Raw genomic sequence first — 25,725 nt, forward strand, 5'->3', positions numbered from 1 at the left:
TCTGTAAAAAATATCAGAACCAATTGAGTTCTATAACCAAGTATAGATACAAAAACGTGCATTCACATTTCATTATGATCCACTTACAAAATATTACATAGCCAGGTTTTTGAATAAAGTTAACAGAATGAAAGAGCCAAAATATTTCATACACCATTCAAAATACAAAACACTATAACAAATGGTACTGTTTATTTGACCCTCCCACACTATCAAAACACAAAATAAGTTCTTTTTACTTCAGAACCTTGGTCCATGAGAATGCACAACAAGGATCTTACCATACGCTGCCCCTAACTTCATCCTTCGTTGAGGAGCCTTCTAACCAATTTCAGTCGTGCATGGTGAGGAGCATTTAACAACAAATTCTGCTGCTTAGGGTTGTCTGCTAACATTGCGGCTGCAAGAACAACTTCGTCTGAAGTAAGTTCTGTGATAGCTTCTAACACATCAAACACATCCTTTGTTGCGTTCACTGCATCATACTCAACACCAATTCGCTTCACAAACTCAGTCATAGTAGATCTTGACATCTCAGTGAAGTTGTTAATCGCCTCGATGAATAGCTCCTCATCGTCTGAACTCTTCTTGCGTTTCTTTGTGCCCTTCGACTTACTGGTAGAAGGGTTAATGGATGTGGGCTTTGACACCGACATAGATTCACTAGCATCTTCAAAGGCAGGGAAAACATGATTTATTTCAATTTGCTCATCTGCCACAATCTCATCAGTCATGTTTAGTACGCCTTGAAGGGCATCAGTAAAGCTCTCAGCGTTCTCTCCGGTTGCACGATCGTTGCCAAATATTTCGCACCAATCAGGATAGTAAGGCCATGTCTTGTACCGCCATGTACGAACACTACTGTCAGCCTGGTTTATATCATAATTGTAAAATAACAAAGATATAACTCAGTTTTAAGCAACAAAATGATGATAAGAAAAAAATGAATTTTAATCATACTATATATCATAACTCATCGTTAATCATTATTATGGCTGAAACATATAAACAATACAACCAAAAAATACAGCAAGAGCCATTTACCTTCACAAATGATTCCCAAGCTTCATCAGATGCTTCAATCCTTTTCTCAGTTTCATTCCAGCCAATTCCACTCCTGCTGAGCATTGTTAACAAAGATCCATGAGTCCTTTTCCAGACATGTATCTTTGAGTTAATATGTGGGTTCCCTCGTAAGTCTGTGTTAGGGAACGCCTGGCCAATAGCTTTTTCTAAGACAGTCAAGTAGCCACAGCGAAAACCATTCTCACTTTTCCAACCACCACTAACTAATTCTTTAAGCGCTTGGATGAGGACCTCATCCTCTTTTTGTGTCCAAACTCGGCGACTTCGTTCAGATTTCTTCGCTTTGCTAGTAGCAGTAGCATTTGCTGAGCCAAAATCCATGGTGATTGTACAAATCACCAGAATCCCTATAGACTACGAGGTTAGCAAGCTGGAGAAATTTAATAGGAAAAAGAAATCCACAACATTTAATTTCAGCACCAGGAATAACATAGCATTGACAAACGATTTATGTTACATAACACATTTCAAATTAATCTGAAAAATTCATGTTTTCAACGATCAGACCAACTAAAGTAAGACCAATAAATAAAAATACACGCACAACATTTTTCATGCACTATGATACATCGATAGCGCTAAGTTATCTCTCCATGTGTCCCAAGCAGGAGAAGAGTCAACATTGTCTATGCATTCCAAATCTTCGGCTTCGGTAAAGTCAAAAACTGTCTCATCATCTACTTCTACAGGGTCATCTACCATTTCGGAGCGAATGAAATTATGTAGCAGAAGGCAGGCCATTATTATACGGTTTTGAACTTTCAAGGGGTAAAATGATGGGCTACGAAGAATAGCCCATCGTCTTTTCAATAACCCAAATGCTCTTTCAATAACATTACGAGCACGCGAGTGTTTTGAGTTGAAAAACTCTTTGTAATTCTGAGGCGCTAAGGAACCGCCAACCCACTGATCCATATGATATCTTGTTCTTCTATACGGAGTCAAGAATCCTTCAACGTTCGAATACCCATTGTCGCATAAGTAATAACAACCTGTGATTTGACAAAAAAATATTTAATTTAACAATGTTGATATGTTAAATTCGTATATAGTCAAAATGAAGAACTACGGTGCAAATATTTACAAATGCACGCAACTGAAATTACATGAATCTTATAAATTGAGTTTGAGATGTTCTATTGTCGCTTGAATTGTGGTTATTACATATTTCATTAAGTTAAATTAATATTTAATTTCCATGGTGATTGAAGTTAACCCAAAAAAATCGTGTCATTGATTTTTTAATTTAAAATTGGATTAATTCAAACTCAATAATAACAAATTGTTTAAACAATAGATCGAATAACTATATTGTAATAAAAACATAAAACATGACTTTATATTATATGATAACATGTATTTTTTACAACTAATCCTAATATTAATTTTTTTGAAAATTAATCAAAATACTTTTGTAAATATATATTACAATATATACTGAAAAATGAGAGCCTTAATGTTTCGACAATTAAACAAAAAAATATGTATAGTCCTTAATGAAATAAGTAGAAATAAGTTCTAACCTCTCGGAATCTTTAGCCCATCTTGGCGATTGACAGCATCACGTAGGATACGAGCGTCAGCAGCAGATCCTTCCCATCCAGTAAGTGCGTAAATAAACTGCATGTCACGATTGCATACTCCCAAAACATTTATTGATGTTGTTCCCTTTCTACTTCTATATTTCGCTTTGTCCTTGTTGGGTACTTGTACGCTGATATATGTACCATCCAATGCCCCCAAACAACCCTATAATTTTGTTCGCCTTCAAATTAGTAGGAAAAAAATAGTGTTTGCTGGACCTCGAAGTGAAAAAATAAAAGATATAGTTTATACTGAAACAAATGCATGTTACTATTGATTCCAATATCATGAAAAGAGATAAATGATCACAATAATGAGTAAATAAACTGACCTTAAATACGTTCCAACTATCATTGGAGCAACTCTCATCAACTGGAAGAGGTTTTACAAGTAGTATTGGATGTAATTTCAGAATTGAACGAAGTATTTCATGGAAATGAGAGCTGACTGTTTGCCCACTTCGTAAATAATCATGGCCTACAACTCTGTTTTTCTTGTGGTGCGCCAGTACAGAGAGAAACATTGCAACCTTTTCCTGAATACGTACGTATCTTGAATCTACTATGCCACTCACATTTTCCAGCAAATAACAAAGACGTGCAAACGCGTTACGGTTCATTCGCAAATTCAAAACACATTGCACATCACCTATTTCAATAATCCTTTGTAGGTAATTGATTTGAGCAGGTATTCTACCTGTAACATTGTAAGAGCGTTCTCTTCGACGGTACTTACGACGTCGTCGCGCACAAACTTCGTATAAAAACGGGTTAACATCACTAAGAACACGAACGACCTGACAAAATGTTGGTGTACGGCTACAAATGTTGTGATGTGGCGATGTACTTCATCCATTACAAAAATATTTCTGGTAGAAGTTCAAACCATTGGATAAAGAACCATAAATAAAATAACACACTTCAACCTGGAGTGAAAAAACAGAGAAAAACCACAAAAACGATGAAACTTATATCGTACCAAATAACTCAAATCGAAGCTTGATGTAACCGAAATCTTGGGTAAAATTGTATGTCCGACCTGCAACTAAAACATCTCTATTTTTGCAAAACAAAAAAAAATAATTTGAACACATGAACATAACGAAAAATAGAAAAAGAAATCCATAAACAGAATAGCAAATATATGGTACAGAACAAAGAAATGCTCGAAAAGAGAAGAAAACAAAAACCAAACAAAACAAAGTTCCATAAATATGGAATAAATACGTAGGATCTAGTAGAAAATTTGTGTGTAAGGCAAGATCTTACCCTTTCAAACGATGCGCCTTCCAAGTGCTCTGCTTTTTGGACAAAAGCTGATAGCAAAAAGTGAGTCAACTTTGTCGGTAACGTTATAAAATGTCATCTAGGGTTTTGAGGGCAAATATGTAAAACTACCCACGTTGTACACGTTACTGTAGATATTGCATTACTTATCTCTGGGCCATCATCGTATTTCTATTACTATGCTAACAGTAAACTATAACGGGCCCTGAGATAAATATCGGAATGCTGTCCTCGCACCAAACACGGTATTAAATGGGACTAAAGCATTAAATACTACCTTATATGGCCTACCAAACGGTGCCATAGTGTCCGAATAGTCCTCTCGGACTGAACTTTAGTTTTAGGGTGATATACAATACTCAAACTCAGAGTAGTACCCAAGGCTCGCTGAAATCTACCTCAAAACTGTGACGTAAACATCAGATATATATCGCTGAATATGCTCAAAAGAACTCCATCGACATGCGATCAAAAGTGAACTCGCGGTTATACGAAAGCAAATGAGCAGATTTGGACAACCTATCAGCAATAACCCAAATCACATCACACTGCCTGGAGGTCATTGGAAAGTGGGTGTTAAAATTCATCGTCACATGCTCCCATTTCCATTTCGGAATCTCCAAGCTCTGCATCAAACCATCTGGTCGTCGATGCTCAGCCTTGACCTGCTGAAAAACAAGACATCAAGAGACAAATTGGTAAAGATACGCTTCATACCTTTCCACCAGAATCTTGTACGTAGATCCTTATACATCTTGGCATTTCCTGTGTGAGACCTCGATTCTAATCATCTAATCTCAGAATAAACAATAATTACGCATACAAGATCTAAGATTAAAAGCAAAGTTTTTTTTTTTTTTTTTACATAGGGTGACGCGCGGGCGCGCCACCCGAGGCGCGGACGCGCATACAGACCTACCCGGGCCTCCGATAAAGGGAGCAGAACGCGCGGGCGCTCCTCACCAGGCGCGGGCGCGCATGGCCTGCTGTTTTAGCTCAAAATAAGGCTCCAAAAGTGCAATCCAACACCCGGAAAGGCTCCGACATGATCCAACTAACACTTTTCAACAACGAAGTATTCAATTACAAGAAAGAGTTCGAATACAAAACATATCAAGTTCGAGTTCTAACATGCTCCAATCTTAAACTAGATAAACATGCTAATTCGACTTCTAAACCGAGTCTCACTTCTACTACTTGCCCTCGAAGCTAACCATGCCTCTTCTGACTTGTTCCTGCCCCACCTGTTGCCAAGTACACATACAAAACAAAGCAACAGCCGGATAACCGGTGAGAACGACATTCCCAGTAAAAGCAACATAACAAGTAATACAAGTAACAAACATGCTTTCAATACAATAACAAAATCAATAACATCGTAATGAATGCATGTCTTTAAACAGGGATATTAAATCTGATAACGAGGGATTGCAGCTGTGCCTTTGGGATCCCGAGGGTAAGATCACGTAACAACTCACCGACTCTCCCAATCGAGGTGGTGCCACGTATCTCACTCCTCTAGACTTTGAGCAACTATAATGAGTATGCTAGCACCAAACGAAACGACTACGACCTGGGCCACTCAATCATAGTTCCCAAACGTCTAAACAAAAAGGGCGGTTCTGCCCGCTGAAAACAAGATTGGCTCAAGATGAATGCATAACAGAAACATAAAACATAAGCCAAAACAATCAAACAAAACACAAGTTCCTCATGCTAGAACAAGTATAGATGCAAGTACGTGATTTCAAAAGGGAAAACTCGAGAACCACAGTCCCGAGTATGCTATCCCGCTGCGATGACTGCTTTTACCTTTCAATGCAGTAGCTCCAACTCTGGATAAGTTACAAAAGAGATTGTATAAACAACTACACAATCTAACAACAACAAGGCAACGGTTCAAGGAAAACTCTTTATACCGTTCTTCGTCCAACTCTCGACGAACAATGCTGCTAACACAGGGCTCGACAAACTCCAACGAATCTGTAAGAATTCAAGAGTTGATCAACAACCACGATCACTCACACGCCAAGACTTCAATCAATACAAAAACGATTCGAAAACCCAAAACTCAAACCGACGGCATAACGGCTATAAACTGAACAAACCGGAAATGCATACAGCAGTTCAATACCGATATCAACTCATATCAATGCCCAAAACAACAATAACAAGGCAAACCCATCAATCTAAAAATCCACATTTTCGAAATTGGCTTCCAAAAATCATAACAAATCCGAACGTCGCTCTAATTCAAAACCGACAGATAATAAACGATCAGAACTCTGTCTAGAACAACATACTCGAATCTCGAACGATTCTAACAACATCCAAAAACTAGAATGTATCCGATCGTAGAAGAACTTACAATATAACAGAGCTCTCACTGCAGTGATCGATAATCTGCCTTCAGAAATAAATTCCAACGGCCGGATCGAGCTCGGGATGAAATCTGGAAGCTTGAAGAATCGATTTCTTCAACAATGGAGGAGGGAGGCGTGAAGAGTAAGATGATGGAGAAGAGAGTGGGTCCAAAATCCTTATAAATATCTATAAAAACCGATAATTACGTTTTAGTCCCTGAAAAATCCAATTTTTGCAAAAAGGACCTTGATCAAAATCAAACCGGCTCGAGAACTCTGTAATCTCTGATTAACTCAAATAAATTCAATTAAGATAAAAACGGGGCGTTACAATTCTCCCCCACTAAGAAGAGATTTCGTCCTCGAATCCACAAGAACCATAACTCATAAGATAGAATAAAGAACTAAAGACAGTAAGAAGAACTCACGTCATCCGAATAACTCCGGAAATCGCTGTCTCATGTCAGATTCTGTCTCCCAAGTCGCTTCCTCGACGCCGTGACGGCTCCACTGCACTTTCACCAATGGAATCAACTTGGTTCTGAGTTGCTTTTCTTTCCGATCAAGGATCTGAATCGGTCGCTCAAAATAGCTCAGGGTCTCGTCTAACTCGGCTTCGTCAGGCTGAAGGATATGAGAAATATCTGGTTGATACTTTCGCAGCATAGAGACGTGAAAAACGTCGTGAATACCAGATAAAGACGGAGGAAGTGCAAGTCTGTAGGCAAGATCGCCTATTTTCTCGAGAATTTCGTACGGACCGATGAATCTCGGAGATAACTTTCCTCTCTTACCGAATCTGACGGTGCCTCTGAACGGAGAAATCTTAAGGAATACACGGTCTCCCTGCTCAAAACTCAGAGGTCGATGTCTGACATTCGCATACTTCGCCTGTCTATCTTGAGCTGACTTCATTCTGGTCTGAATGATCTTAACCTGCTCTGCCATATCTCTAAGCATCTCCGGTCCCAAATCTGGTGACTCGGACAATTCATCCCAAAACAACGGAGATCGGCACTTTCTACCATACAAAGCCTCAAAAGGCGCCATACCGATACTCGCTTGGAAGCTGTTGTTGTAAGAAAACTCGACAAGAGGCAAAGAATCCTGCCAACTAGTGCCAAAGTCTAGCACTACCGCTCGCAGCATATCCTCCAACGTCTGGATAGTCCGCTCTGACTGTCCATCTGTCTGAGGATGATAAGCTGTACTCAGATGCAATCGAGTACCAAGTGCCCCCTGAAGAATGTGCCAGAAGTGAGAAGTGAATCTAGGATCTCTGTCTGAAACGATCGACTTCGGCACACCATGCAATCTCACAACATTGCTAACATACAACTCAGCCATCTGATCATGACGATACGTCATCCTGTACGGAATAAAACACGCAGACTTCGTCAATCGGTCGATCACTACCCAAATAGCATCGCATCCTCGAACGGATCGTGGTAGCTTCGTGACAAAATCCATAGAAATGTGATCCCATTTCCATTCAGGAACAGATAGGCTGTGCAAAAGACCACCTGGTCGCTTCCGCTCTGCTTTCACTTGCTGACAATTCAAACACCGAGATACAAATCTCGCAACATCGTCCTTCATTCTCTTCCACCAGAACTGACTCTTCAGATCGTTGTACATCTTACGACCTCCAGGATGAACGCTAAACCGACTGCAATGAGCCTCTCGGAGAATACGCTGTCTCAACTCCGAAATATCAGGCACAACAATACGATTATTCACGAACAAAACATCATCTCTAACCTGGAATTCAGACTGATGGCCTGATCTGACTTTCTCTACTGAAATCTGGATGCTCGGCTCAGACTTCTGTGCTTCTCTGATTGCAACAAACAACTCTGGCTCGGCTTGAATAGCAAACACTCTGATAGTCTCCCTATCTGTTTCAAACTCTAAACCAGAAGTGCAACAATCATCGATCAACTGGGAAACACCCATAGTAGAAAGAGATAAAGAACAAAGCTTTCGGCTCAAGGCATCTGCAACTGCATTAGACTTCCCCGGATATTACTTGATTTCACAGTCGAAATCCTTCAACAGATCTAACCATCTCCTCTGTCTCATATTCAGCTCTGCTTGAGAAAACAAGTACTTAAGACTCTTATGGTCAGAAAAGATCTCGAAAGACTCACCATAAAGATAGTGACGCCAGATCTTCAGAGCAAAGACGATCGCAGCTAGTTCAAGATCATGGACCGGATAACGAGTCTCATGCGGTTTCAGTTGCCTTGATGCATACGCCACCACATGCTTATGCTGCATAAGAACACAACCCAAGCCTCGGTTAGAAGCATCACAATAGACTGTGAACCCTCCAGTACCCTTCGGAATAGTAAGAATTGGAGCACTGGTCAGTCTCCTCTTTAGATCAACAAAGCTAGCCTCACAATCTGGAGTCCAGACAAAAGGCGCATTCTTCTGAGTCAGCTGGGTAATAGGCTTGGCAATAGACGAGAAACCCTCGATGAAACGACGGTAATAACCAGCTAAACCCATGAAGCTTCGGATCTCAGGTACTGATGTCGGTCTAGGCCAATTCATAACCGCTTCGATTTTGCTGGGATCGACAGAAATCCCATCTTCAGAAATAATATGACCGAGAAAAACAACTCGATCTAACCAGAATTCGCATTTCGATAGCTTGGCAAACAACTGCTCAACTCGCAAAATCTGCAAGACGATTCTCAAGTGCTCTGCATGGTCAGTACGGTTCTTCGAGTAGATAAGAATATCATCGATGAAAATAATGACGAACTCATCTAAATAACGCTGAAAGATACGGTTCATCAAACCCATAAAAACAGCTGGAGCGTTAGTCAAACCGAACGGCATGACTATAAACTCAAAGTGACCATACCTCGTTCTGAATGCGGTCTTAGGAACATCTTCCTCTCGCACTCTCAGCTGATGGTAGCCTGACCTCAGATCAATCTTAGAGTAGACAGAAGAACCCTGCAGTTGATCAAACAAGTCATCTATTCGGGGTAAAGTATATTTGTTCTTAACTGTAGCCTGATTCAATTGGCGGTAGTCGATACAGAGCCGCATAGAACCATCCTTCTTCCGAACGAATAGAACAGGAGCACCCCAAGGCGATACACTAGGTCTGATGTATCCCTTGGCAATCAAATCCTCAAGCTGCTCCTTCAACTCTCTCAATTCAACAAGTGCCATACGATAAGGAGCTTTTGAAATAGGTTGAGTACCTGGCACTAAGTCAATGCTGAATTCGACTTCTCGAATGGGTGGCAATCCAGGAACATCTTCCGGAAACACATCAGCAAAATCTCTAACCACTGGTAAGTCAACCAAAGCTGGGCTAGATTTCAGTACATCAACCGCATAAACCAAAAATCCTTCTGCACCTCTCTGTAACAAACGAGTCATAGATAACACTGAAATCAAAGGAATTCTAGATCGAGAACCCTTACCAAAGAATTTCCACTCGTCTGCCTTTCAGGTCTGAACCTGACAACTTTCAGAAAACAATCAACTGTTGCCCTGTACTTGGTCAAAGCATCTATACCGACAATACAATCAAAATCTGACAACCCAAGCACAATACAGTCGAATTCTAACAAATTCCCCTCGAAACAAAGTTCACAGTTCCTGACTAGTCGGACAAAAACAATTCCTCCACCCAAAGGTGAAGTAACAGCTACTACTGTAGGCAACAATTCAGTTGGCAAAGCATGCAATAACACATATTTCTCAGAGATAAAGGAATGGGAAGCACCTGTATCTATCAAGACATGAGCAGAATGACCGAAAATCGAACATTTACCTGCTATGACATCGTCAGGTGCTTCCTGAGCCTGATCCTCTGTCAATGCAAAGACTCGTGCTTGCTGTCTCGGAGGCTGATTTGCACTAGAGCTACCTCCCTGTCTGTTCTGCTGTTGCTGGGGTTGGAAAGAGTGCACTGCAGACGACTGCCTCTCCGGCTGAGCTGCAGGTCTAGACGAACTCCCACTCTGAGCTCTATCTCTATTACGTTGAGGGCACACTTTAGAGAAGTGTCCCGGTTGCTGACATGTGTTACAATTGCCGAAGACTCCCACACACTGATCCGGTGAGTGTCTTCCTCCACACTTGCTGCAGTACAAGGATGATGACCCAGAACTCGGTCCTGAACCGAATTGCTTTGAACCACTGGAACTGGACGAACTGTTCCCCTGTCTCTTGAACTGTTTACCTCTTGCCTTGTACTGATCCTTTCTGTTTCCCCCACTGTTTCCACCTTCATACCTCTGCTGCTGGTTCTGATCTTGAGGTGGCTGATTCTGGTACTGAGATGGTTGGTTCTGATAATGCCTCTGCTGCTGAGGTGCCCCCTGATTACCTCTTTGCCTCCACAAGCCTGCTTCTGCTCCCTTTGCGTAATTCATGGCATCCGCAAAGTTGCTAGGCCTGTTAGTGTTAACCAACGTGAAGACATCGGGGTTCAACCCGTTGATGAACTGATCTGCCTTAGCTTCTTCATCTCCGGCAATTAGCGGTGCAAAACGCAACAGACTATCGAACTTAGCCACGTACTCTTCAATGTTCAGATTCCCTTGCCTCAGATTTGCAAACTCTGCTCTCTTATCCTTACGATACGAGATAGGGAAAAACCGCTTATAAAACTCAGATTTAAAAAGAGTCCAAGTAACCTCTGTACCTCTACTCTCAATTTCTTTCTTTGTCATGATCCACCAACTCTTAGCACCACCACGCAGCTGAAGAATTACTAACCTGATTCGGCGGTCATCTGTGTAGTCAATGGAATCAAACAACTGATCCATATCATCCAACCAACTCTCACAGTCAACTGGATTTTCTGAACCCATCAACAATGGCGGATTGAACGACTGAAACCTCTTCAGCAAGGTTTCCATAGGAGTCGCTGAAGCATCCAACTGATCAACCTCAGTGCTAGCTTGCTCAGTCGCAGGGATAACTGGTGGTGTATTTCTGTTTATCACTCGACGAGGACCCATCTGATAATCAAAGGTTAGCACATGAGATATCTCAATTGCTACCGTCAGTGCCCTTACAACCGCTTGGAATACCGAATACCAGTCGAGAACAGAAACAGTTATATCTCAAGTAGATCATGCTTTATTAATTTAAATCACACAACCATGTAATTCAAATAATGCTCAAACAATAAAGCATGCTCGCATGGAATTAAGTACACAATTAAATAATTCAAATACATGCGAGGAGTCATTGCACACAGACTCAATCTACCCCGCTCACTCTAGTTCGACCAAGAATCTTAAGGCTCTGATACCACTTAATGTGAGACCTCGATTCTAATCATCTAATCTCAGAATAAACAATAATTACGCATACAAGATCTAAGATTAAAAGCAAAGTTTTTTTTTTTTTTTTTTTACACAGGGTGACGCGCGGGCGCGCATACAGACCTGCCCGGGCCTCCGATAAAGGGAGCAGAACGCGCGGGCGCTCCTCACCAGGCGTGGGCGCGCATGGCCTGCTGTTTTAGCTCAAAATAAGGCTCCAAAAGTGCAATCCAACACCCGGAAAGGCTCCGACATGATCCAACTAACACTTTTCAACAACGAAGTATTCAATTACAAGAAAGAGTTCGAATACAAAACATATCAAGTTCGAGTTCTAACATGCTCCAATCTTAAACTAGATAAACATGCTAATTCGACTTCTAAACCGAGTCTCACTTCTACTACTTGCCCTCGAAGCTAACCATGCCTCTTCTGACTTGTTCCTGCCCCACCTGTTGCCAAGTACACATACAAAACAAAGCAACAGCCGGATAACCGGTGAGAACGACATTCCCAGTAAAAGCAACATAACAAGTAATACAAGTAACAAACATGCTTTCAATACAATAACAAAATCAATAACATCGTAATGAATGCATGTCTTTAAACAGGGATATTAAATCTGATAACGAGGGATTGCAGCTGTGCCTTTGGGATCCCAAGGGTAAGATCACGTAACAACTCACCGACTCTCCCAATCGAGGTGGTGCCACGTATCTCACTCCTCTAGACTTTGAGCAACTATAATGAGTATGCTAGCACCAGACGAAACGACTACGACCTGGGCCACTCAATCATAGTTCCCAAACGTCTAAACAAAAAGGGCGGTTCTGCCCGCTGAAAACAAGATTGGCTCAAGATGAATGCATAACAGAAACATAAAACATAAGCCAAAACAATCAAACAAAACACAAGTTCCTCATGCTAGAACAAGTGTAGATGCAAGTACGTGATTTCAAAAGGGAAAACTCGAGAACCACAGTCCCGAGTATGCTATCCCGCTGCGATGACTGCTTTTACCTTTCAATGCAGTAGCTCCAACTCTGGATAAGTTACAAAAGAGATTGTATAAACAACTACACAATCTAACAACAACAAGGCAACGGTTCAAGGAAAACTCTTTATACCGTTCTTCATCCAACTCTCGACGAACAATGCTGCTAACACAGGGCTCGACAAACTCCAACGAATCTGTAAGAATTCAAGAGTTGATCAACAACCACGATCACTCACACGCCAAGACTTCAATCAATACAAAAACGATTCGAAAACCTAAAACTCAAACCGACGGCATAACGGCTATAAACTGAACAAACCGGAAATGCAGACAGCAGTTCAATACCGATATCAACTCATATCAATGCCCAAAACAACAATAACAAGGCAAACCCATCAATCTAAAAATCCACATTTTTGAAAATGGCTTCCAAAAATCATAACAAATCCGAACGTCGCTCTAATTCAAAACCGACAGATAATAAACGATCAGAACTCTGTCTAGAACAACATACTCGAATCTCGAATGATTCTAACAACATCCAAAAACTAGAATGTATCCGATCGTAGAAGAACTTACAATATAACAGAGCTCTCACTGCAGTGATCGATAATCTGCCTTCAGAAATAAATTCCAACGGCCGGATCGAGCTCGGGATGAAATCTGGAAGCTTGAAGAATCGATTTCTTCAACAATGGAGGAGGGAGGCGTGAAGAGGAAGATGATGGAGAATAGAGTGGGTCCAAAATCCTTATAAATATCTATAAAAACCGATAATTGCGTTTTAGTCCCTGAAAAATCCAATTTTTGCAAAAAGGACCCTGATCAAAATCAAACCGGCTCGAGAACTCTGTAATCTCTGATTAACTCAAATAAATTCAATTAAGATAAAAATGGGGCGTTACATCCTGGGTGCACGACGAATCTACTATGGTGAGCCTGAGATAGAATCTCATCTCACAAGGTCGAATCTTCAGTTACTACCACTTTACCAAACAAACACAACAATAATTCTATCTGAAAATGGAAACCAGATGTGTTGTCTCCCTGATCAAGTCTCGATAACTTTTGCGTTTTCGTATCAGAAAATTTCACTTCTCGGATATGGGCAAAAAAAGATGTCTCATCTAGCACTGAAAACACTCGGATTTCCTGTTGTCCTTTCTTGTGTCGGAACATGAAGTCTAGAGAACAACACTCCTGAACTATACTAGTCACTGCACTAGTGCGGAGAGAACTAATACTCACCTTGCGGCTAAGCACGTCCGCCACTGGATTCACGGTACCCAGATGGTACTTAATCTCGAAATCGTAGACTTTAAGAAGGTCCATCCAACGACATTGCCGCATGTTCAACTCTGCCTGAGTGAACAAACACTTCAAACTTTTGTGATTCAAAAAGATCTCAAACCGCTCGCCATACAGATAATGGCACAAAATCTTCATTGCGAACACGATCGCTGAAATCTCTAGATAGTTCACTGGTTAGTTCCTTTCGTGAGTATTCAACTGTCTAAATTCATAGGCAATTACATGCCCATTATGTGTCAACACACAGCCCAACCCTTTAAGAGATGCATCGGTGTAAACCACATAGACTCTGGGTCCTGATGGTAATGCAAGAACAGACGTGGTAGTCAGTCGACTCCTCAACTCATCGAATCTCTGCTCACACTCGATTGACCAGACAAAAGAAATATCTTTACTTGTTAGCTGTGTCAACGGTCTAGCAATCCATGAGAAAATCTTAATGAACCGACGGTAATACCCCGCTAAACCCAAAAAGCTACGAATCTCTGAAGCTGTCATAGGACGCAACCAATTCAATATAGCTTCAGTCTTACCCAGGTCCACTGATACACCTTCACGAGAATATACCACTCGATCAATCCAGAACTCGCACTTACTGAACTTGACATATAACTGCTTCTCACGGAGAATATGCAGTACAAGCATCAATGTTGCAATGCTTGTCAATACTACGAGAATATACCAAAATATTGTCAATGAAAACCACGACAAACTTGTCCAAATAATCGTGAAAGACTCTGTTCATCAAATCCATGGATACTACAAGTGTGTTCTTCAACCAAAAAAGCATCACTAGAAACTCGTAATGACCATAACTGGTACGATACGCTGTCTTCAAAATATCTGCATCTCGAACACGTAACTGATGATACCCTGACCTCATATCAATCATGGAATACACAGAGATTCCCTGAAGTTGGTCAAACAAATGATCGATGCACGACAAAGGATACTTGTTCTTAACTGTCGTTTGGTTCAACTATCTGTTTTCAATACAGAGACGCATGGAACTATCCTTCTTCTTGACGAAAAGAACTGGCGCTCCCCCAAGATGAAACGCTCAGTCGGATATATCCCTTATCCAACAAATCCTGCAACTGCTGCTGCAACTCCCTCATATCTGTTGGTGCTAGACGATAAGGTTCACGAGAAATCGGTGTCGTTCTTGGCACACTTCTAGAACAGGAGAAAACCCTGGAATCTTATTCGGAAAGACATCTGGGGTACTCGCAAACTACTGGTAACTCCTCAATAGACATGCTACCAACGGATGTATCAATTACAAAGATAAGATAACCTTCCCCACCCGCCTTTAAAGCCTAACAAGACTTCAGAGCTGATACCAGAGACATAAGAGGTCACGCTCCCTCACCATAGAGAAACCAACTGTAACGCCCCAAAAAAATTTATTACCGAATTAATTGGCAATTAAAATAATTATTGAGTTGTAAAAATAATTATTACTGTCAAATGAGTTATAGAGTGTATTTACAAAATACACGTGTCAATTAGTCAATGGGTTTGACTATTTCTGGATATCTGGTAATATTGACCTTTTGAGATAATTATTGAGATATTGGAATTAAAATAATTTTTTTTTCATATAATATAATTTGGAGAAATAATCAGTCTGGCTGTTTGGTCAAAGTCTAAGATTGACTCAATTTATTTATTGGAACTTTACTGGTCTAGTTGACAAGTCAAAGTTCACTATTCCAGATAATGGTAAAAATGTGTTAAATTATTTTTTGGAGTAAATTAACACAAGAACATTGAATTGGATGAGACTGAGTCATTTTAGGATCAATTTTTATAATATTTAGTGGTGCTCTCTCTCTCTCACACACGAAACACCTTAAACACACACTAAACCCTAACCCCCATTCACGCCTCTCCCGTCGTCGACCGCCAGCCGCCGCCCTTCTCCATCGATTGACCCTCCCATCTTGTAGCTCTCGTCGATTCGGTCACAACCATACCAAGAATCGTGAGTTTTGACGTCCGTTCGGGTTGGATCGAGACAAAATCGCGGCAGCCTTTGTTCTTCATCTTCCTCGCGCGAATTGACGGATTTGAGGTTGATTCTTGTTGTTTTTGAGTTGTTAAGTAGTTTTAGGATGTGTGTAGATCATTTTCCGAGCTTATTACAGCTTTTTCCGTTGAAGAATCGGGTAGATCTGAGCTCGAACGCTGCAGCCGCTGCCGTCTATTTTTCGTCGATTTCGGCCGCCACGGTGGTCTTCTCCGGTCGTGGCTTAGTGCATTGGAATCGTCTCGTTGAGATCTACAACCCTGCCAAATTTCAGAATTTTTGGAGTTGATTTTCTCATCGCCGCCGTGTTGCCGCCGCGCCGCTGCCGTCTCCCCCACTCTTCTGGCGACCTCCGACATGTTAACCATTTTTTATCGCCTCGATATGGTAGATCTGAATATCCAAGTTTCGAGTCGATATTCGAAACCGTTAAGCGGTGAGAGCGCAATAAAGTTTGGTAATTTTTGGTCAAAGTTTGACCAGAGTTGACTAGGGTTGACTTTTGACCATTATATGATTTTTCGCAGATCGGAAGCCAGTTGAGGATAATTAGAGGCAGGAATCAGCAGTTTTGGGATTTGTGCTTCCAGAATTGGATAATTATGAGATTCCCAAGTCCCGATATGCGCAACTGCAACCGTATAAGTTTTTCGTGCGTTTTAAATGCAAAGGCATGTTATACCCTTCCTTTCTCACACCATTTAGATCAGTGTATTCACTGTTTTGATTATTAAATTGTGTCATTGCATTTGTATGTGGATATAGTAGCTCAAATTTTAACTCATGCATTATTCACGTTTTTATGTATTGTGGATGATTTTTCTGTCATGGCTGGGTCTTAGTTGTTGTTCACTGGTTAATGACTGGGTTAGGTCCCTTTGGGTCTTGGTTTAAGATGTCTTGAACTAGTGTCGGCTAGGTGAACAGTTGGATGGTTGTAAGGTTGTCTACCTAGCGGGCAGCTCGGGCAGGGTCGGGCAGGTAGGTTGTCCGGGGTTGGGTCAAGTGAATTAGGGTCATATGTATGGGTCTGGGTTCGGGTTATTTTATTACGGGCCGGATAATTTATTTAGGAGTCCAAGTGTTAAGTTTATTTTTATTGGGCCAAGTCTTTTTATTTGGACCAAGTTTATTTTTATTGGGCCAAGTCTTTTTATTGGACCAAGTTTATTTTATTGGGACAAGTCTGTTTATTGGACCAAGTTTGTTTGATGGGACAAGTTTTTTTATTGGGTCAAGTTTGTTCATTGGTTCAAGTTGTCGGGTCAAGCTTGTTGGGCTTAAGATATCAATTGGACTTAATTTATTAATTGGGCTAAATTTGTTATGAGCCTAAGTTGTTTAATTATTTGGTTGGGCTAAGTTCTAAGTTGGACTAAGTACTATTGTGCCAATCTAAGCCTGATTGGGTCATTTTAAGTGTGATTGAGCTAGTCTAAGTATTTTTGGGCCAGTATAAACGTTAATGATCCAATCAAAGTTTATGGGCTTTAGTTAAGGGGCAGCAACTCGAACTAGCCAGTTGCAAACAAAATAGTCCGTAAATATATATTTAATATATGTATATGTATATTTTGATATAAGTATTATTTTTATTATGAAAAATGAATTAAATATATATTTACGGGCAAAATTTTAAGAAAATGATATTTCTAAGTTCATGATTTATGCATGTATTTTATGATGAGATATCGGGCATGTAATGAAAATATTTTTGGAAAGTTGAAGTGATTTGTGACAAACACGGGACTGGAGGTCGGGATACCGGGCCCGATTAACTTTCCACTTACGATTATGAGCCTATGGATCCCCAAAAGTTGATGAAGTGGCATAGGGCGTTAGGGGTACACCCCACAGGCCGCCACCACGTACGATGGATTTAGATTGATCAATCAAATTAGGTTACACTTCACTGATATGACCCACAGGAAAATAATTTTTATGTTTATGACATGTCAATGCTTATGTTATGTATTATGTTACGTATTATTTTATGATATAGATTACGACGCAGTTTATGCATACGATTTTATGATCATGCATGCATTAGAATCCTCAGGTTATTTTTATATACGTTATGTGTTTGCTTGTGGTTTTATTTAGTAGTACTCGTTATTAAAGGTAGAGCATTCTGGGCCTTTAGGCTCACTAGATCTAAATGGTGCGCAGGTGAGTTTTATGTTATTCAAGAGGTTGTGGTCCCGACTGGTGGTGAATACCTCTGTGCATCCGTAGTGAGCTAACACACCCGTGACCTTCGCCAGCTCATGTTTCAGTTAATTTAGTTTATGAAGAGATGTTTTATTATTGAGCTATTTTCCGCACATGTTTACTATTTCTCATTAGTTTGCATACTTTTGAGATTATAGTCGTTTGCATTGATTTTAACCTGTTCGAGTTTTTAAACTTTTAAGATGCAATCGATTTTTATTATGCATTAAATTTTATGAAAATCGATTTTAAGTATAGATGCATATATGTATGGGCATATATGTAGTATTCCTAAAAAAAAAATTCCTTTGAGTTTGGTTCGTTTCACCAACGATCGCTCTCAACCGGACAAAATTAAACAACCTTTTGATAACAATCAACAGTAGCTTGATAAAAAGTCAAAACATATTTAGTGACCCGCACCGTGATCACCTACTAATCAGAAACTTAGGCATGCAATTAAACAATAAATAATCATAATCAGAGTAACTACGGAAATAATAAATCCTGAACCCGACAGAATAAAATCGGTAAATAAATTCAAATTTATACAACCCAATCGAAATAACTTAATACCAATAAGGTAAAACCTAGTGGCTGACCCTGCAATCCTGCCTTGGTCACCAACTAATTTCCAGATCTCTAGGAGACCTACCTGCAACTGCCCCGTCGAATGGGGTATCCAGACAACAGAAAATAACTGGACGTGAGCACTAAAGCTCAATATGCTAGTACAGGTAAACATACGTATTTGATGCATGAAATGTAATGAAGGGGTATCATATCTGGGTAAACAAATCAGAATCTATTCAGACTGGCGCCTAGGATGTGAGCTGTAATCTCGGGGAATCAAACCACTGGATACGACCACTCACTCCTAACCAGACGTAGACAAAATATCCCCAGATCACTAGAGTCCGACAGACCCGTAGGTCATAGTGACTCTCAGTGTCAAAATGTCATAATAAGGGCTGAGCACCCCATAACATTGGCTTATCTCAGAGGAGATACAAGCTCAATATGAAATGCACATGCAACATAATATCTCAAAGCAGTAACATGCATCATGTCAAATAATATGCAACACATAAGCATGCAACCTGTTATCTATCTCAGTCAGTGCTTACGTATATTTCTAAGGCAGTTCCTAGAAGCACCCATCTAGGTTTCCAAGCCTACCATGCAGCACTACAATTCATAATAACCATGCATCATCTAACATGCTCTAAAATCTTTAATTAAACTATAGCATACTCCTTATTTCTATAAGGAGCTAGAGACCTTCGTCTGTCATCAGCCCGCTAATGTTGAATGCCCCAGAGCTTGGGCACTACCCTGCTACGACCTCTGGAAACCTCGCCAAAGCTCCGTTGCTTGGCTACTATTATGGACAATGTCCGTTATAAAAAAATATACTATTACCTACTCCAACTCTTTATAAAAAAGTCCCAAAGCCCTTAAAATTGAGCCATCATGAAAGAGGAGAGGATTTTGAACGGTTTGAAAATGATCCCTCACGCCCCTATTTATAGAGCATGATCGGAAGCTCATCTGCGCATGCATGACACGTTCCGATCGGCCAAGATCAGAAGCCCCGATCTACACTTAGGATGTTCCAAAATCCTGCATGCAGCTACGTGTTCAAGTTTCAATGCCACGTACGGGATACCACAGATCGGAAGCTCCGATCCCTCTTCGGAGATCGGAGCTTTTGATCATCCTATAGCAACCGATCTTGCTTCGCTTGTTCCAATCTTTTCGGACCTTCCGAACTTTTCCAGGCCCAATTAAGCCCATTAACCATTTTTTGGGTGTTTTGGACCCGATTTCTTGGTCCGTTTGATCATATAAAAATCTCTTAATTATGATTTATTGAATCTAAACATGATTAGCAAATTAATCTTGTAAAATGGGACCGGGTTACTACATTCTCCCCCACTTAAGATATTTTCTTCCTCAAAATAATCTTAAGTATGCAAACTGAACTTGTAATATTAATTCATTCTATTACATCTGAACATTTTAGAAGATACAGAGCTTGTTAAAACATCTCTGGATACTCTGCTTGCATATGACTCTACATATGTTGAATCTGTTTTCAATGATATCGGTAGACTTTTGGACTAACACAAGTTCTTCTACTTGTTGCTCTCCCACTTCCTTCTTGAACAGTGGAATATGACATCTTTACTCATACAACACCTCGAATGGTGCCATGCCAATATTTTAATGATAACTATGTTTGTACATGAATTAGATTAATGGCAACTAATCTTGTTATGCTGGATCAAAATCCATAGTACAAGCTTGCAACATATTCTTTAAGAGTACGAATAGTTTGTTCTGATTGTTCATCAAACTCGGTGTGGTAACTGTACTCACTCAGTGTAGTACTTAGAGCACACTAAAATCTCCCGCAGAATATAGAAATAAATTTGAGGTCTCAATTAATGACTATTGATAGAAGTCATTTTCGCGTGTTTTATTGCATGATTTTTATGTGTTGTGCATTTGTTTGTGTCATTTTGTTCGTGTTAAATCTAGTTTTGTTGGTATTTGGTGTTTTCCCTTGTGTTTTGTTCACTCCTTTTCAGTTATGGATGAATTGGCAGGAAAATGAGAAGAATCAAGCATTTTTTGGGAATCAGCATGGTGCGCTCGAGCTGCAAAATAAGGCAGCCCGAGCGCAGGCAGGATCAAGAAGACAGTACACAGGCAGAACTTATGCGCCCGAGCGGTAATTTATTACCGCTCGAGCGCGTGCTCGAGGAAACGGGACAGTAAGGTGGAGGAATACCCAGCGCCCGAGCTGCGAATTTCTACCGCTCGGGCTCTCTCGCATAATTTTGGAAACTTTTTAGTTTGGGTGTTTTAGAAGGAAAGAACTTTTGGGGCAATATAAAGAGAAGATTTTCAGACGTTTTGGAGGGTTAGACACGCATAAGAACAAGGCACGGCGGCTGTGAAGGGATTGGAAGATCGCTCGGCTTGTTTTGAGTTTTCTTCTCTTCAAAACTTTGAATTTTTATGTTGAAAACATTGTTAGATTAATTTTTATTATGAGTTATAGTAGATAAACTTTATTTTGTTAGAATTTAGGGGATCCGAACCCCGAAACATGTTTGTGTGATTGAATTTGTTGGACGAATTGAGTTTGCTCTATACTATTAATTGATTTTGTCATGGTTTATTATTCTATGTTAAGGAGTAGCTAAATTTAGCATAGATTTGTAGGTCGTGAATTGTTATCGAGAGATAAATTCATGATTAGAACGAATGACACAATCCATGGACTTAAAATATGCATAAAGATATGATATTTAGTACATGTTGATAACCATAGACCACCAGGTTGAAAGTTGTAGGAATTCAAAGAACGAAAAACAATCAGTAATGATGAATAATTAAAGAGATTTAATTATTTCATTAACTTGAATTAGATTGGCATAAACTCGAGAGAGAGTGTCGATATATCAGGAATTCCTGTCAAATTTATGTGTATAAAAGTAAATATCTATCGTCCAGTTCAATTAGGGGGAAGGTGAACCGAGATTCAAACAAAATATTCTCATATTATATTTTTCTATTCTAAAAAATTAGCTTTTGTTATTTATTTTAATTTCAAATACTTTGAGTTGAATTCACTAGTTTATCATTTGAGTATAATCATTCATCAAATTTTTGTTACTTTGGGTAGAGGAATAAAATAATCGAATTATTATGACATAGTCCCTAAGGACGATACTCATAATAGTACACTTTACTATAACTTGATTCGTGCACTTGCGATAATTTTGAGCATAATTGAGAGATATTTATATTGATTTTAAGTGTTGGTATTTGTTCGATCAACTATATTTCCAGGCGTTCCATGAAGACACACAATCCCATGAGTGTATTAGATAACCATATTGTCCATGGTATCATCTCGATTATACAAAAAGGAGTACATTGACTTGATGAGTCGATCCACTACAACCCAGATAATATCACAATTCCTTGAGGATACTGGAAAATATGTCACAAAGTTCATTGTGATAAACTCTCATTTCTACTCAAGAACAAACTGTGAAGAAATCTTACAGGTAGCTAGTGTTCTTTCTTAATCTGTTGACAAACCAAATATCTAAAAATATTTGGATACATATTGTGCTCCATGTCCAAGTAAGCCTTGTACATCAAAAATATACTAATACAAATAGCGAAGAATAACTGATTCCTTATTATAACACTAACTCATGTGACAACGTTGTTGTCCAAAATTCCTTATTTTCTTGAATCTTTTAGATTCTCAATATTATTCTGCTGACTCTAAAGTTACTTAGTACTTTCTCTTGTACTAATATTCTGAGTCTATCTCACATCTTGAGATACACAATAAACCGGTTATCCTTCTACAGATAAATTTTTTTTTTACTGGATTCTGACTTGCTTATACTTAGATGAACAAAAATAGTTCACCCAAAATTTGCGAAGTCTCCAGGCCAATATAATCTATCTAAATCTTGACTTGATTCTATCACATCAAATACATCAATGGTCCAACGCATCCAAAAAACTTCCTGGGAAATCAGTGACAACAATCCCGCTAGACCTGGTAACTATGGATCTCAGCTGCTGTCCTTTCCTTATGTCTAAAAACTTGAAGTTTTCCTGTTAGTGCCCATTGAAATCCAAATGCTTGCGAGATCATATTCTGATGATGACATCCTCATAATACTATATAAAATATTTGAACAATGTACCTGCTCTACAGTTTTCCAAAACTAATACCTTTCAGATTAATCTGAAATAACTACTAAGTTCAATCTCCAAAACTTAGTTAATGATTTCCAATATCACAAGTATTATTTCTTATCAGTTGTTCTTATCAGAAGAATATCCAAAATTTGAACTAACACATATCCGAGAATTTCTAAACAAGTGAGAAATTCTAGGTAAATTTCTCAGACTAAGTTCTTAAACATACAAGCTTACAAAACTATCCAATTGCCTCATAGTTATTAATAACTTGAATCGATGCTAATTATTCTTTAATGACTGTATCAATCATAATTAATCCACTGCAGCTCATACTGATCCACTGAGTCACAGCCTGACATGATCAATTAAGTCAATCCTCTTATCCATTCTCGATTTATTTGAATCCAAATCTGTAGATCAACAACTATGATCCCTGTGGTTATACTTATCAAGAATTTATCTGAACCCAAAATACTTGGAATAATCAAATTCTCATACAAATTTTACTTACCTTATCTCTAACGAGGTTAGACTATAATCAAGAGTAGTCACTGACGCAAATCCTGATCTATTTACAAGACTGCTCTTGTCCAAGCAACAGAGATAAATAATTTTTGGACTAATTTTAATCAAATGATCATTCTCTATTCAGAACAAGTTACCAGAAGATTCATTCCATAATTCTAACGAAGTTAGACAATAATTCAATGATCTTTGATAAGTCCTCTTACTAGATCAATCCATCTAGTGATATCTTCCAGTATCGACTGTATAAACTATCTGCTTAGAATGATCACTACTCAAGGAATACCCTTCCCAAGACTATCTTGACAACATAAAATCTTACTTTGTGTCTCTGACAAAGTCAGACGATAACTAATTTCTTAGACACTGAATTTATCATCAAATTATATTTCTTACAAAATAATTTCAAATAACACGTACTAAACTCCTTTTGTCACTGTATAAAATGTCAAGACCGAGTTTTTGCCTCTCCTTTAAGTCATCTCTGAAGCACGAAAGGCTTTCCAGAATATACACTGACATAGTATTGTGTATTCTCAATGTCTAGACTCATAACAACACAGTCCACAGCACTTGGTATATCTCACCATCGTACCTTAATGATATTTGTTATAATAACTTAACAAGTTCAAGTCAACATCTACTGATTTAAGAAAACCGCCTAGTCAATCATACTTCAAACTGGTATAACCAAGTTACCTGATGAAATACGTCATTCTTGTAACTACTCAAAGTATATCAACTCATGAGATTATTCCAGAATATTCCAACTGGAAACATTCATAACCAAGTTGTTCAGAATGATCAGTTGTCGAAGAATATTCATTTTAGACTATTCTGATAACATAAAATCTCAAACTGCATCTCTGACGAATTCAGACGATTCTCATTTCTTATGAAAGCATTCAACAAGTCAAAATACTCCTATGACTGCTATAAAATTACTAGGCTAAGGTAGCCTCCCCCATAAATGCCCTTCCCCTGAAACACGAGAGGTTTATAGAGTAATGCCGACATAGGGTCGCGCTTCCTTTTCATCTAGTTAATTCATACAGTCCAACAAACATGGTATAATCTTGCCCTAATGAAAAACTATCTTTAACTCAATAGAATATTCTAGGGAATACATCTAGAACTATTGTACTAGAAACATGTATAATCTTACCCAATTATACGAATCATCAATCAAATTATTGTAGTTGAATAATTGATCAACTAATCAATAAAATCATGATAATCCCAAAGATTACAGTACTTGAAGCACAAATCCGGGTTCTAAACTATCTTTTATTACAATCCCAAAACAGAGCAACCAAATACAATTAGATAAACTCAAGTGTCGTACAATTCTTATTACAATTTCAAAACAGTTTACATCAAAAGATGTACAATGATTACATCAATTATCTAGAATCAAAATACGATGATCCCAAATACTTACAACTGAAATATTGTTTACAAAAAATTTTAATACAGTATTTAAAACCCAAATACAAGCGGAAATCTTACAATCTAACTATATGAAGAAATATTTAATTCTATCTTCTGATCTTGAACGTGAAGTTTCCGTCTGCTACACACAAAAGCATCGATACAAGCATGTCAGCAGATTTCCTCCTCACAAGATCTAAAATATTTTATCCTACTAAAGATGCCCAAATCTTCATGAGGCATTCTCTTGGCAGGATCTTCTGACAATCTCTACAACTACTTGTAGAGAGACTTCAGGGGTATCTATGGACCACAGGGAATCTAGACAATCACGTCTTCACATGCTCCAATAGATCCCGAGAATTACCTAGAGAGCAAATCTGGATCTTCTCTTCCAACTCTAACTTGTTGGGATCCACATAAGGCAAAACTCTGATGCCAATCTTGGAAAAGCCTAAGTACCTGCTATTCCAACTTCTGTTAATGCTATCGTCATTGTATCCAAATTGTAATCTACAAGGATAACTCAAATGTCAATACTATGTCCCAAAGAATCTTATTGCATGTTCTGATACCATAAATGTAGTGAATCGTACTGTGATCACCTACTAATCAAAAACTTAGGCATGCAATTAAAAAATAAATAATCATAATCAGATTAACTGCAAAAATATATAAAATCCCAAACCCGGCAGAATACAACCGGTAAATAAATTCAAATTTATACAACCCAATCGAAATAACTTAATATCAATAAGATAAAACCTAGTGGCTGATCCTGCAATCATGCCTTGGTCACCAACCAATCTCCAGATCTCTAGAAGACCTACCTGCAACTGCCCCGTCGAAT

The 25,725-nt window shown here is 39.0% G+C and overlaps 1 protein-coding gene across 1 annotated transcript; it reads right to left on the bottom strand.

Moving 5' to 3' along the window:
• Positions 1–209: 209 nt before the first annotated feature.
• On the bottom strand, positions 210–3,963 carry LOC140866378 (uncharacterized). The gene is made up of 4 exons (XM_073271357.1): positions 3,939–3,963; positions 3,649–3,725; positions 1,045–1,433; positions 210–869 (listed from the first exon to the last, which is right to left on the bottom strand). The coding sequence occupies exons 3-4, from the start codon at positions 1,405–1,407 to the stop codon at positions 300–302; spliced, it is 933 nt and encodes a 310-aa protein (XP_073127458.1). The 5' UTR covers positions 1,408–1,433; positions 3,649–3,725; positions 3,939–3,963; the 3' UTR covers positions 210–299.
• Positions 3,964–25,725: the final 21,762 nt, after the last annotated feature.

This window comes from Henckelia pumila, chromosome 4, assembly GCF_033568475.1.
Source record: "Henckelia pumila isolate YLH828 chromosome 4, ASM3356847v2, whole genome shotgun sequence".
In the NCBI taxonomy this organism is placed as follows: domain Eukaryota; kingdom Viridiplantae; phylum Streptophyta; class Magnoliopsida; order Lamiales; family Gesneriaceae; genus Henckelia; species Henckelia pumila.

What these genes read in the sequence shown, in the direction of transcription:
- LOC140866378 (XM_073271357.1), bottom strand. Translation starts at nt 1,407, where the DNA reads ATGGATTTTGGCTCAGCAAATGCTACTGCTACTAGCAAAGCGAAGAAA. An exon ending in CTTGGGAATCATTTGTGAAG is followed by an intron (nt 870 to 1,044) that starts GTAAATGGCTCT and finishes GATATAAACCAG; the next exon opens with GCTGACAGTAGTGTTCGTAC.